The following is a 10,868-nucleotide window of genomic DNA, read 5'->3' as shown; positions in this document are numbered from 1 at the left end:
AATGGCAACGTGAGCGTGGCGGTGGTGGGAGAACCAACTCGTGGGAGCGGGGTCCTGGCTGCCGTCCCGCGGGCTGTGGTTCCTCAGACATCCCCTCTGCAAGAAGCCAGAGGAAGCAAGCGCACCGAGCAATGAGACGCTGCGGCACAACGCGGGGCTTCTAGCTCGTTTATTCTCTGTAGGCAAAAAGGGTTTTCTTTACAAAGGGGGAGGAGCATCATTATGCAGCCCCTCCAAAACACCACAGCTAGTGGGAGAGTATGTTCACGCACAGACACATCAGCCGCTGAGGTTCTCTTCACAAAGGGGGTCACACAGGCAGGAGCATGCTAACCTCGTCTTGTGTTAGTGCTCGGGGATAACAGAACAGTGTTTCTGCCATCAAATGGTGCAGTTGCTCTCTCCGAACCGCCGGCACTTCATCAGTTTCAGATAGGTCTCCACCTTGTGCAGGTCTTTCTTGAAGCAGGACAACAGGCCGTAGTTTTTTAACAAGGCGTCTTCGTTCCGGAGATTGATGTCAAATTTGTCATAAGTAGGTCTGAGGACTTGAAATCCCCGGAGGCTTCCATCTTCCAGCTCCTGTGGGGACATGGCAGCTTAGGTGGGAGGGAATGGCTCTTGGGCTGGCACATCAGAGCCCAAAGGCCTGGGACCATGGAAACAAATGGCAAGGCACCTGCACAGCTGAGTGCCTCCCAGTCTCAGCACTCCTGAAGAAGGGGCTTTCACAGGCACAGAAAGCCAGAGACAGGATTCAGGCAGGTGGTGTGGAGCTGGCTTAGCACACTTGCATGGGTGCTTTTGGGAGTTAGCCTGCAAGAGGGAGTATGCTGGGGAGAGGAGCTACTGTCAAACCCAGCACACCCCCTCTCATAGGTGAGCTCATCAGCTACCCAAGACAGGCAACTGGGAGGGAGGGGGAGAGATGGGGTCTGGAAAGGAGGGGCAGAAGGGAGTAGGTGATGTGGATCGCCCTCTATGAATGTTACCAAAGGGTGTGCAGGATGAAAGCTCCTCTTTTGGATTCCTGTCAACCTTGGGATGGTCCCTTACCTGCTGCTTCCCTCCCCACTTCCGTTTTCTTCTTGTAGACTACAAGCACATATGTTTAAAATCCATGGTTCTCAACCCAGCGCCCCATGTTACACCAGAAGATAGTTTCCCATCTAGCCATAAAGGAGGTGGGTACTGGGTTGCTGTTCAGAGCTCATGTTCCACTTGTGCACATTCTTTCACATACACATTTTCACAAGAAGAACAATTATACATGTACGATTGTGGACATATTAAACTATAGTCTGCATGAAGAAAGCTGGACAGGCCCCGGACAAGACACAGCGGTGATGGGAGGGATGTGTGAAACAGGTTGGAGACTGTCTAGGTGTCTCAGTAACACAGCTGGCCAAAGTGCTGGCTTAGGGGAACTGGTACACTGGTGAAATAAATCTCTTTTCTCTTTAACACTTTGCAGTCCCAGTGGAGAAATCTTTAGCTGATGTTACCAGGTTCCTGCTGCTTCTGACTGAAAAGCTTTGTGCACCAGCTGGAGCTTTTTTGGCCAGGTAAGCACTGCTTGAAATGGAAACCTGTTTATTTGACTGGCTTCTCAGCATCACTCTGCCCAGGAATTGAGTACAAGTGTAAGTGAAAACAGGGGGGGGGGGGGGCGGTTGCACAAGTGTATGTGAAGTGCTGTTGATGTGTGAGAAGGAAAGAACCCAGCTTGACTCTCAGGGCCAGACTTTCAAAGGCATTTAGTTGCCTAAAGATGCAGCTGGATATGTAGGTGCCTAACTCCCACAGGACTCCCAAGACACTTCTGAAAATCCCACTCAGCTGCTGTCTGTATCTTTGGGCACCTAAGTATTCTTACAGATCTGGGCCTCAGAGCCCAGGCTGAGTTTGCGGTAGATCTGCCTACGCTACATTGATGACATCTTCATCATCTGGACCCATGGGAAGGAAACCCTGGAAGAATTCCACCACAATTTCAACAGATGCCACCCACCATCAGCCTCAGCCTGGACACCATCAGCTCAGGATTAAACAAAGACTGTGGCTGGCTCGCCAACTACAAAAGCCGTTTCTCCTCCCTTGGTGTTCACACCTCAACTGCTAGAAGAGGGCCTCATCCTCCCTGATTGAACTAACCTCGTTAGCCCTAGCCTGATTCTTGCTTGCATATTTATACCTGCCTGTGGAAATTTCCGCTACATGCATCCGACCAAGTGGGTATTCACCCACGAAAGCTTATGCTCCAATATGCCTGTTAGTCTATAAGCTGCCACAGGACTCTTTGCCCTAGTTAACAGTGTTGCTAATTTAGTCATTTTCCAACCCCCCCTGTAAAGTCAAACACTGCCTCTATACTTTTATTTCTTGGGGAAAACACTGGTCTACACGTATGTTTATGTTAGAGAAGGAAGGTCAAAGAAATGCACCTCGCATTTGGAGCGGGAAGTGGGGAGTTTTGGGATGGTCCCTAGTCCCTGGGCGAGTTCATTCCATAGTCTTGAGCCAGCCCCCAAGAAAGCTCTGTCTGCTGGAGTCCAGGAGAGCAATATGATTCTGTAACCATGTCACATGCTGCTGCTTACCCTCATCAGAGCCTGGATACCTTCTTCTAAGTCCCTCAGTTTTTCGTAGACTCTGTCTGAGGTGCCAAACACAAGGCTATTGGTGAACACCCTGCTTAGGAACTGCACGGGGTTTAACCAGGACTGAATGAGAATCAGTGAAAACCGAAGCAGCTCCATGTCCTGAAATGAAAATAAATTGGGGTCAGAGCTCTGCAGGAAAGGTGTCTTCTAAGCAACAGGCATGTGCTTTCCACTCTAAAACAGAATGTGACTGAAAGGAACTCTGGAGCACTGATGTGCTTAAAGCCTGTCCTCTCCCTATGCAGTACCCTCCAGGGTCACGCATGGTGAAAAGGGTGATGCAAAGAGCAGCGTCTCTCATAAAGCACCTTTCATCCCAGACCATTTTACGCACCTTACATATGCCGGAATTGCTTTACCCCCAAAGGAAGTGGAATGTGGCTAAGAGCTATGCTACGTGACAGCTTGGGAAAGGAAGTGAGGAATCCTGATGATTCTACAAGGGGAGTATAAAGAGACAGACTGGAATTCTCCAAACTAGAATTTGGCCAGGACACCTGGAACAACTCCTGCTCAGAAAAATGCCACAGGCTGGTTAATGAGCACAAGTGGCTAAGCGCCTCTTGCTTTTATCTCCCATTGGGAAGTTAGCAACCTCCCCCAAGTACCATGCTTGGTCACTGCATTTAGTATTGTCTTTGATGGAATGTGCAGCTGACTACTTCATTCAGTAACCTGAACTTGATCCTCAGAGGTCTCCTCTTCAGGTACTGTCCAGGCCCAGCCCTCTTTAGCTTAGCACATCATGCTTAGCTGTAGTTTTACTGGGCAGGCGCTAAGGAGCTACCTCAGACAATGTAGAGTCCCGTTGGAAACCCTCTTTTCAGAAGCGGCTCTGCTGTCAGAATGTATTTGCCAGGTGAAGAGAACTTACTGATTTCTGCTGGGCATCATCTTTTCCTGTGGGAGCCGGAATGGTTTCTGAATAACAAAATGCTGATTGGGAAATTTTATTGGAATGCCTCTGCTCCTCTGGAATATAGGTCCGTTCCTGTGAAAACATCCCAAACATACTGAGAACTGCTCTTTCTAGTGCCCTGGGAAGGGGCCTGGGACCCTTCTCCCCAGGCTGAACCGTACTGTTAACAAGGTGGGAAAATGAAAGAAAAGGTGACAGATGCTGTGAAGGGCTGGCAGGTGGGAAATGGCATGCAATTCCATTGATGAGCCAGCATATTGGCCAAGTAGTTACTGAGGCTAAAGATCAGCCTCTGACTAGGTCTGTGCTATGGAATAACACATGCAGTATTCAGTTTAGCTTCTCAAAGGAAGGACATGGACATGTAATCCCATTTGTATTTCTGCAAGCTAAGGTAGCAGAAAACCAGACAATTTTGGAAAGCCCACGGTCTGCCAGCTCCATAAGTAAATTATACACTCCTTGGACACAGTAAGTCTTGTAAAGATGTGTCATCTCCCATGGCTTCCAGGGGCATTGACGCCAGGTTCCCCTCAGTGAAGGTGTCTGAGCCACTCTGGGCTTTGGAAACTGACTGTAATGCCGGTCACCATGAGGGGACAAGCAAATGTGGCGGATGAGAAAGAGAAATGGGGGGAGGGCAGGGGAATGTGAGGAAGAGGGGGAACTGGGGTGCAGGAAGGAGACTAATGGTTGTTGCTGGGAAAGGTGAGGAGAAGGTGGGGGACATGAGAGATGCACGGGAATATGGAGATTGGGACATAAATGAGTTCAGAACCCCTGCCCAGGATTGGAGAGAACTCCACAAACTGAACATGTCTGCGTCTGTGGGGAAAGATTATCCCATTTTCAAATAACATGGGAGTCCAATGTCACAACCCTGTGATACTTACAAACTCTTTGTATGTGTCAGCAGCCAGCAGGTGGAGGTGCTGGGCCCTCAGCACGGCATTGGCAAACAGACTGGAGAGGGGCATGGCAGGGAAGGCTGCTGCCCCCCGGGGCCACTGCAGCCCCAGGATGATTGCAGCAAAGAGCAGAGGAGAAAAATATGACCCTGCAAAAGAAAGGGGAGGTGTCAGTAATTCTGGGGGCAGTGTCCTAATTACTGTTGGGGTGGGGGGTGGAAGGCTACAATGAAGCCCCTTTCATCCTCTTTGTTCTTTCTAGGGCTGGCACATAGGGTAAGCTGATGGTGTGTTGGGGTTCAAAGAGGCGGCTGGTGACTGCTTCATACATTTAAGACCATTCTGATCATCTTGTTTCAACTCCTGCGTAGCACAGGCCAAACAACCTCAACCAGGGATTCCTGCATCACGCCCAGAACTTCTGGTTGAGCTCAAGAGTATCTCTCCAAAAGACATCCAGTCCTGACTGACTGACAGCAAGTGACAGAGAATCCCCCACCTCCCTGGATAAGCTGTTCCCATGATTAATTACCCTTGCCATTACAAATGTGCGCCTTATTTCTAATCTGAATTTATCCAGCTTCAGCTTCCATCCATTGGCTCTTGTTCTGCTTTGTCTGTTGGATTAAAGAGCCCTCTACGATCAGAAATCTTCACCTCCTGGAGATCTTTACAGATCAGGATCAAGTCACCTTTTAGCCTTTTCTTGGACAAACTAAACAGACTGAATCTTTCACTGAGAGGCCGGTCTTCCAGACGTCGAATCATTCTTGTAGCTCTTTTCTGAACCCTGGCCTTTGCACTCATTGTACTTACCCATTCGTATTACCATGAGGTTATTTCTGCATAAAATAAACCAGATTAGACACCAATATGCAAGTACAATGCCAAAGAGACAGACCTTTTCTTGTATTTTTAAGATTCTCTCATGCTCATCCCCCACCCCCACTCTCTTCCTCTGGCCTGTTCTGTGGTGACTGTGGAAATTCTGTTCCAGAGTTGCTGAGCCAGCATGCCCTCCTCCTTACCCAGGGCTCGCCTGGTGCTTTACAAAGGGGCAGAGAATCCTTGCCTCCATTTTACAGATGGGGAAACAGCCTTTGAGAGATGAAAGCCAAAACTTTCAAACATGGGCGCCTAAATACGAGTGGGCTGGCTCCGAAGGGCCGAGCCCCCACAGCTTCCCCTGCAATCAGTGGCAGCACCCAGCATGCCTGAAATTCAGGGCGCTTCTTTAGGAGCCTCAATATGGATTTACAATGCCTGACTTTAGACAGCCAGATTTAAACGTGTTGGTCCTAATCTCTGTGTCCTAGTTCCCCCTTGCCAGCTGGGCTACCGATACACATCTTCCTGGGGGACTGGGGAAGGTTTGGTTAATATTGGGGCAGTGCTTTGAAAATGTAAGACACTCTGTAATTGTTATCGGAGCACACACTGGTTCGAGGGGTGGAGTGGATTGCACATTACGATCACAGGCTTCAGTGGACACATACTCCCCAGCATTGCAGCCAGAAAAACACCCACCTCCTCTTCTTCCCCCCCCCCCAGGGCAGAAATAAAGCCAGTCTCTTTCACCCGTGCCTGTCCAGGGCAAGCAGAAACAGCTCTAATGAGGTTCTTGGGTGCTGGGGCAGGTGTGTGGGTGTGAGTGTGGGGGTGTAAGGCTGGCGAGTGGTGCCAGGTGCAAAGTCTAATGCCAATGGATGGTGCTGAAGGTCATGGGTTCCGAGGTGAGGTGGGTGATGCCAGTAGGTGGTGCTGGAAGTTCTGGGTACAGGTGGGAGCTGGGTGACACTAAGGCATTATGGATGCAAAGGGGAGTTGGTGTTGCCAGTGGGTGGTACTGGGGCTTTGGGATAAACTATGTTTCTGTCTGATCAATGATCTAAAGACTACTGCTTAGAAATGTTTATTGATCCTGACATCATGTGTACAGGTTCCAGGGGAGTGCATCTCTGCCCTGGCAAATCCTAGAGCACCAGACTTGAAAGCCCGGCTGTCATCTCACTGGCTACATTCCTCTTCTCAATATTTTTGTTTATTGGATGTTAACTGTGTTCAAAAGTTCCTCAAAACACACTGAAAATCTCTTCGCCCCTCTCCCACCAAAGCCCTTTGAGTCTTACGCAGCTGACATTGTTTCTGTAAGCCGCTGTTCTTTCCCAGCTGAGGAGGAGTCGTCATGGCCCTATGAAACCTAAGGGGTTTCATCATCCCTCCCGCACTGTGTCCAATATTTTCTCCATCAGGCCTTGTCTGCACTCAGAAGAAGGGTGTATAGCTAACAGCTGGCGACTAACATGAGGTAAACTCCTAGTGAGGACGAGCCAGTTGTAGGATTAACACATGTTAATCCTCAGGTTTCAGAGGAACAGCCGTGTTAGTCTGTATTCGCAAAAAGAAAAGGAGTACTTGTGGCACCTGTTTCTCTCAACCTGCTAATGCATGTGAAAACTATACACAGCAATGGTTTCACTGTGATTTTACCTTGTGTTAGCTAACACCAGAGAAGAACACACCTTTCTCCTAGTGTGTACCTGAGTGTGGATTTCCTCATAAAAAAGAGGAAATTCTCATCCCTCGACACCATGAGTCTCAAATGGCTTCTTTGGGCAAGGGAACAGTAAGTGAGGGACAAATACAAGCATTTTCGGGTTAGTGAAATTACTGAGCAATCTTGCATTGTTAATATTCGGTAATAATGAGCACAGTCCTTACAATAACAAATGAGACAAGAGCCAGGCTTCATAAACTGGTCATTCGGAGGACTGGCTTCAGTTCCAGCTACTTTGTAGCAGGTAAAGATCTCATGAGTTCCCTGAGTCAGGGATTAATGCGCACATGTACAGGTTGGTCTTCACCTAGCTGCCATTTTTTCAGGTGCAAATATTTTGGGGCACAATTTTGACCCCACAATTTGTGTCACTTAGACACCCAAGCCATTGATTATTCCACGTATTGTGGCCACAGACGTCTGGGTGATCTAAATCGTGTGAGAATACCTGCAGGAGCAAAATAGCAGGCAGTTATTTGTAGCCTTCGTTTCCATCCCCAAAACCTGTCCATGCTGCTTTGTACCCTGGGATTCTAGTCTGCCAGGTTGCATGAGGCATTGCTTTTAGCCCTGAGGTCTTGAGAGAGGGGCCTTGAGAAGCAGCTCGGAACTGAAGTGGAGTGATAAAGGTGTAGTCAGAATAATGGGATGCCTGAGGTCTGATGTCTTGTGAGCCAGCATAGAGCACCTGCTCTACTGCTACGGCTCAGCTTCCCCATGTGGGATCACATTCGTGTCTGTCAGTCACGCCTTTGAAACTGTCACAGGCTCTTCAAACCGGACAAAACCCCAGATCGTCACAAACCATTTCCCAGAGAGGCATCCCAGCATCCCAGCAGACTGAACTACTCTGCTGGGCAGAGTAATGCAGTGCCATGGAAAGCCGGCAACTCTCCCTGTATCTGAGATCAGCCGGCGTCTGAACCTGGAGGGCCCCAGCCCAGCAGATCCAGCCCAGACAAAGTGTATATGGCTTGAGAAAGGAGATAAAACTTGAAGAGTGGGGCTGAGGCAGGGCAGAGCTAAGGGTATATCCCGAACCATAGTGAACATGAGGTATCACTGAACCCAGAACAAAGGATGTTCCCAGACAAAACACCTGGAATCGGAGTAAATACGTGTTGCTAATGAAAGGGGGAAAACACCCACTCGAGCGTTGTCTTCTAAGACTGCCAGGTTGGCTCTCTTGGCACATATGGAGCAGGGTTTAACCCTTAGGAGCCTGAAGATGAGTTTAAGGTGAGGGATAGGAGTGGAGCAAATGAGTCTTATTAGTCTCCTGCAGTTTCCCTCCTCCTTCCCCTTTCATGCCTCTTCCTTGAATGAGAGCCCCTTCCCGCACAGGAGCTGACGAAGGGGAGAGAGCCTCCTGCACCCCACCTGCCAGACCTACCCCATCAGCCATCTTGGTCAGCATGGAGCCAGGCAGTATTCATCCCAGGTGCTGCTGACCTCCCACAGCTGCAGGGCTGGGGATCAGCAAGGGGTGGAGCAAGGCTTCTCTGCAGCAGGGGTGTGGATGTGATAGATGGGGCAGCTATGCCCTGTTGCTCCAGCACCTCTGAACATACCCACACGCCCCAGCAAACCAGCTGTTTTATTATCTGTCATGGGCCAGGACCTCCTTGTGCCAGGCACTGTACAAACACAGGAGAGATGATCCCTGCCCCAATAAGCTTACAACCCCCTCGACATTGGCTAAGGTCCTTAGGATTAGTGCAATGGAGCTGAGCTTTAAAAAACATAATTTAGAACTTCCTGACTTGTGTGATTAAAATGATAACCTCCCTGTTGCTTAGGAACACAGAAATCACCAGGGGGGATCAGACCTGAGGCCCCTCTGTTCCAGTATCCTGGCTCTAACACTGCCCAGCACCAGCTGCTTCAGAGGAAGGTGCAAGGACCCTGCATTAGCAGGTACAAAATAATCTGCCCCCACATAAAGGTCCTGGTCTCTAATAGTGAGAGATTGGCTTAAGCCCTGAAGCAGCAGATTTAATATGCCTTCATAATTTTTGTTAGTAATAGAAATTATAACTCTGGATATTCCTGTGTCCATAGAAATGTCCAATCCCCTTTTAAAATTGCTAAATTCTTGGCCTCCACATCTTCCTGTGGCAGTGAGTTCCACAAGCTAATTACGCATTGTGTGAAAACATATTTCCTTTATCGGGTTTGAAAGTCCCATCTTTTACCATAGACATTGAGTTTACACGGCAATACTGTCCTCTCTCTGCACTGGGTCCCACCAGCCTGCACTGATGTTCACAGTACTTTACAATTCAGATATAAAAAGGTACCTGAAGCCATTTCTCTTTGGTAAGTTGCAGTTGCTCAGGTGCTGTTTGAAGCTGGATGTTTCTAGGCTGATAGTGGGAACCTTTGAGCCATTCTTATATACTGGGGGTCATTGTAATATTTATGCATGTTCCCATGAACGTGAGACACCATTCCCCCCTGCCATATTGGTCTATGCATAAATGCACAGGTGTTCACAATGGTGTTACCTACTCAGAATTGTATTATACATAAATGTAAAGTGTATCATGGATGTTTGCCTAGTGCTAAATTTAGCACTGAATGATCCCCCCATGTTCTGTTTATTGTAAATAGAGGTCATCTAACAGAGATGTTCATCCCCAATTTCAGCAACCACTGAGTAACTCACCCTCCACATTGTTCACTGTGCCATGTAGAAAATGTACCCTCCTCCTAGCTGGTTGGGGCAAACCTTGCTCTGACCTGACAGGGACAGCTGATTTCTCAAGGCAGCCTTCAGAAGAAGCAAATGGGATACTGCGCAGTATTTGTTGCTTGGGACAACACATGTCAGCCGCTCTCCAGAGCAGAATGACTGTGTATTAAAACATGGGCAGTGTGGATGGAGGGACAGATCCAGCAAAAGGGGCCCCCGCTTCCCCCCACGTGCTTGTCTATTGTTCACCCTGTACATTGCAAAACCAGATCCAAAACCTATTAGTTAGGCCCCTGGTATTCTAAAGCACTTTAGACCTAAATTCTGTTACAAAGCCTTGGATTTATGTAGCGGAGCTGCACTGAGTTTCACTGCAAATGGGGACTTCTGATTTAGTCTATATCAGTGCTTGGGATACTGTGCTCATCACCATTGTATCTGAGCATCTTCCAGTAGTGCATGAAATGACATGGCTAACATCTGTCATGTGCTGTTTGTTCTCTCATCCTCTCCCCAGGGGAGAAGAGGGGCAGAGGAGTGTCTTGCTTTGGTAGGGTGTTTTGGATTTCTGGAGGACGGTTTTGTTTTGTTTCTTTGTTGATTTGTTTTTGTTCTGAAATACATCTGTTGCTGTGTGTTTGTAAGAGATGGCAGGTCAAAGAAATGTACCATGCACTTGGAACAGAAGGTGGGGAGGTTTGCGATGGGCTTTAGTTCCTGGGGGAGTTCGCTTGACAGTCTTGCATCAGTACTGACAGAAAGTTCCGTCTCCTGCACAAATAAGCTTTACTCTCGTTGTAGAGAGTTCCACTGGGCCAGAGGAGTGAAGGTGTGGACTACAGTCTTCACCCCGGAGTTTCAGGCAGCCTTTTAGATATCCTGGGCCTAGGCTATGGAGCGCCGTGAGGATCTGAATGTGATTTGCTCTTGTAGGGAAGCCAGCATGGAGAGTGGCGGACTGGTCGTACGTAGCCTGTGTGGCTGAGGGGAGGCGTTGCAGTGTGTGATGCTCGTTGGAGTTCTCTGCATGCAGAAGTCTCCATGCCCAGGAATATGACATTGTTGCTGTCCAGCCGAGAGGTGACGAAGACGTGAGTAACTGAGGCCAGGTCTTCATCTGCCGGGG

General features: G+C 48.7%; 1 protein-coding gene across 1 annotated transcript; it reads right to left on the bottom strand.

Annotated features, from left to right (window-relative positions):
* Positions 1-196: 196 nt before the first annotated feature.
* On the bottom strand, positions 197-4,559 carry LOC125626809 (somatotropin). Its single transcript, XM_048830254.2, has 4 exons — positions 4,476-4,559; positions 3,538-3,654; positions 2,601-2,762; positions 197-582 (listed from the first exon to the last, which is right to left on the bottom strand). Exons 1-4 carry the CDS (start codon positions 4,557-4,559, stop codon positions 382-384), a joined length of 564 nt encoding a protein of 187 aa, XP_048686211.2. The 3' UTR covers positions 197-381.
* Positions 4,560-10,868: the final 6,309 nt, after the last annotated feature.

The sequence above is a fragment of the Caretta caretta genome, chromosome 27 (genome assembly GCF_965140235.1).
Source record: "Caretta caretta isolate rCarCar2 chromosome 27, rCarCar1.hap1, whole genome shotgun sequence".
NCBI lineage: Eukaryota > Metazoa > Chordata > Testudines > Cheloniidae > Caretta > Caretta caretta.
Note: the sequence above shows the minus strand (reverse complement) of the source record. Positions and strands in the feature narration are given on the sequence as shown.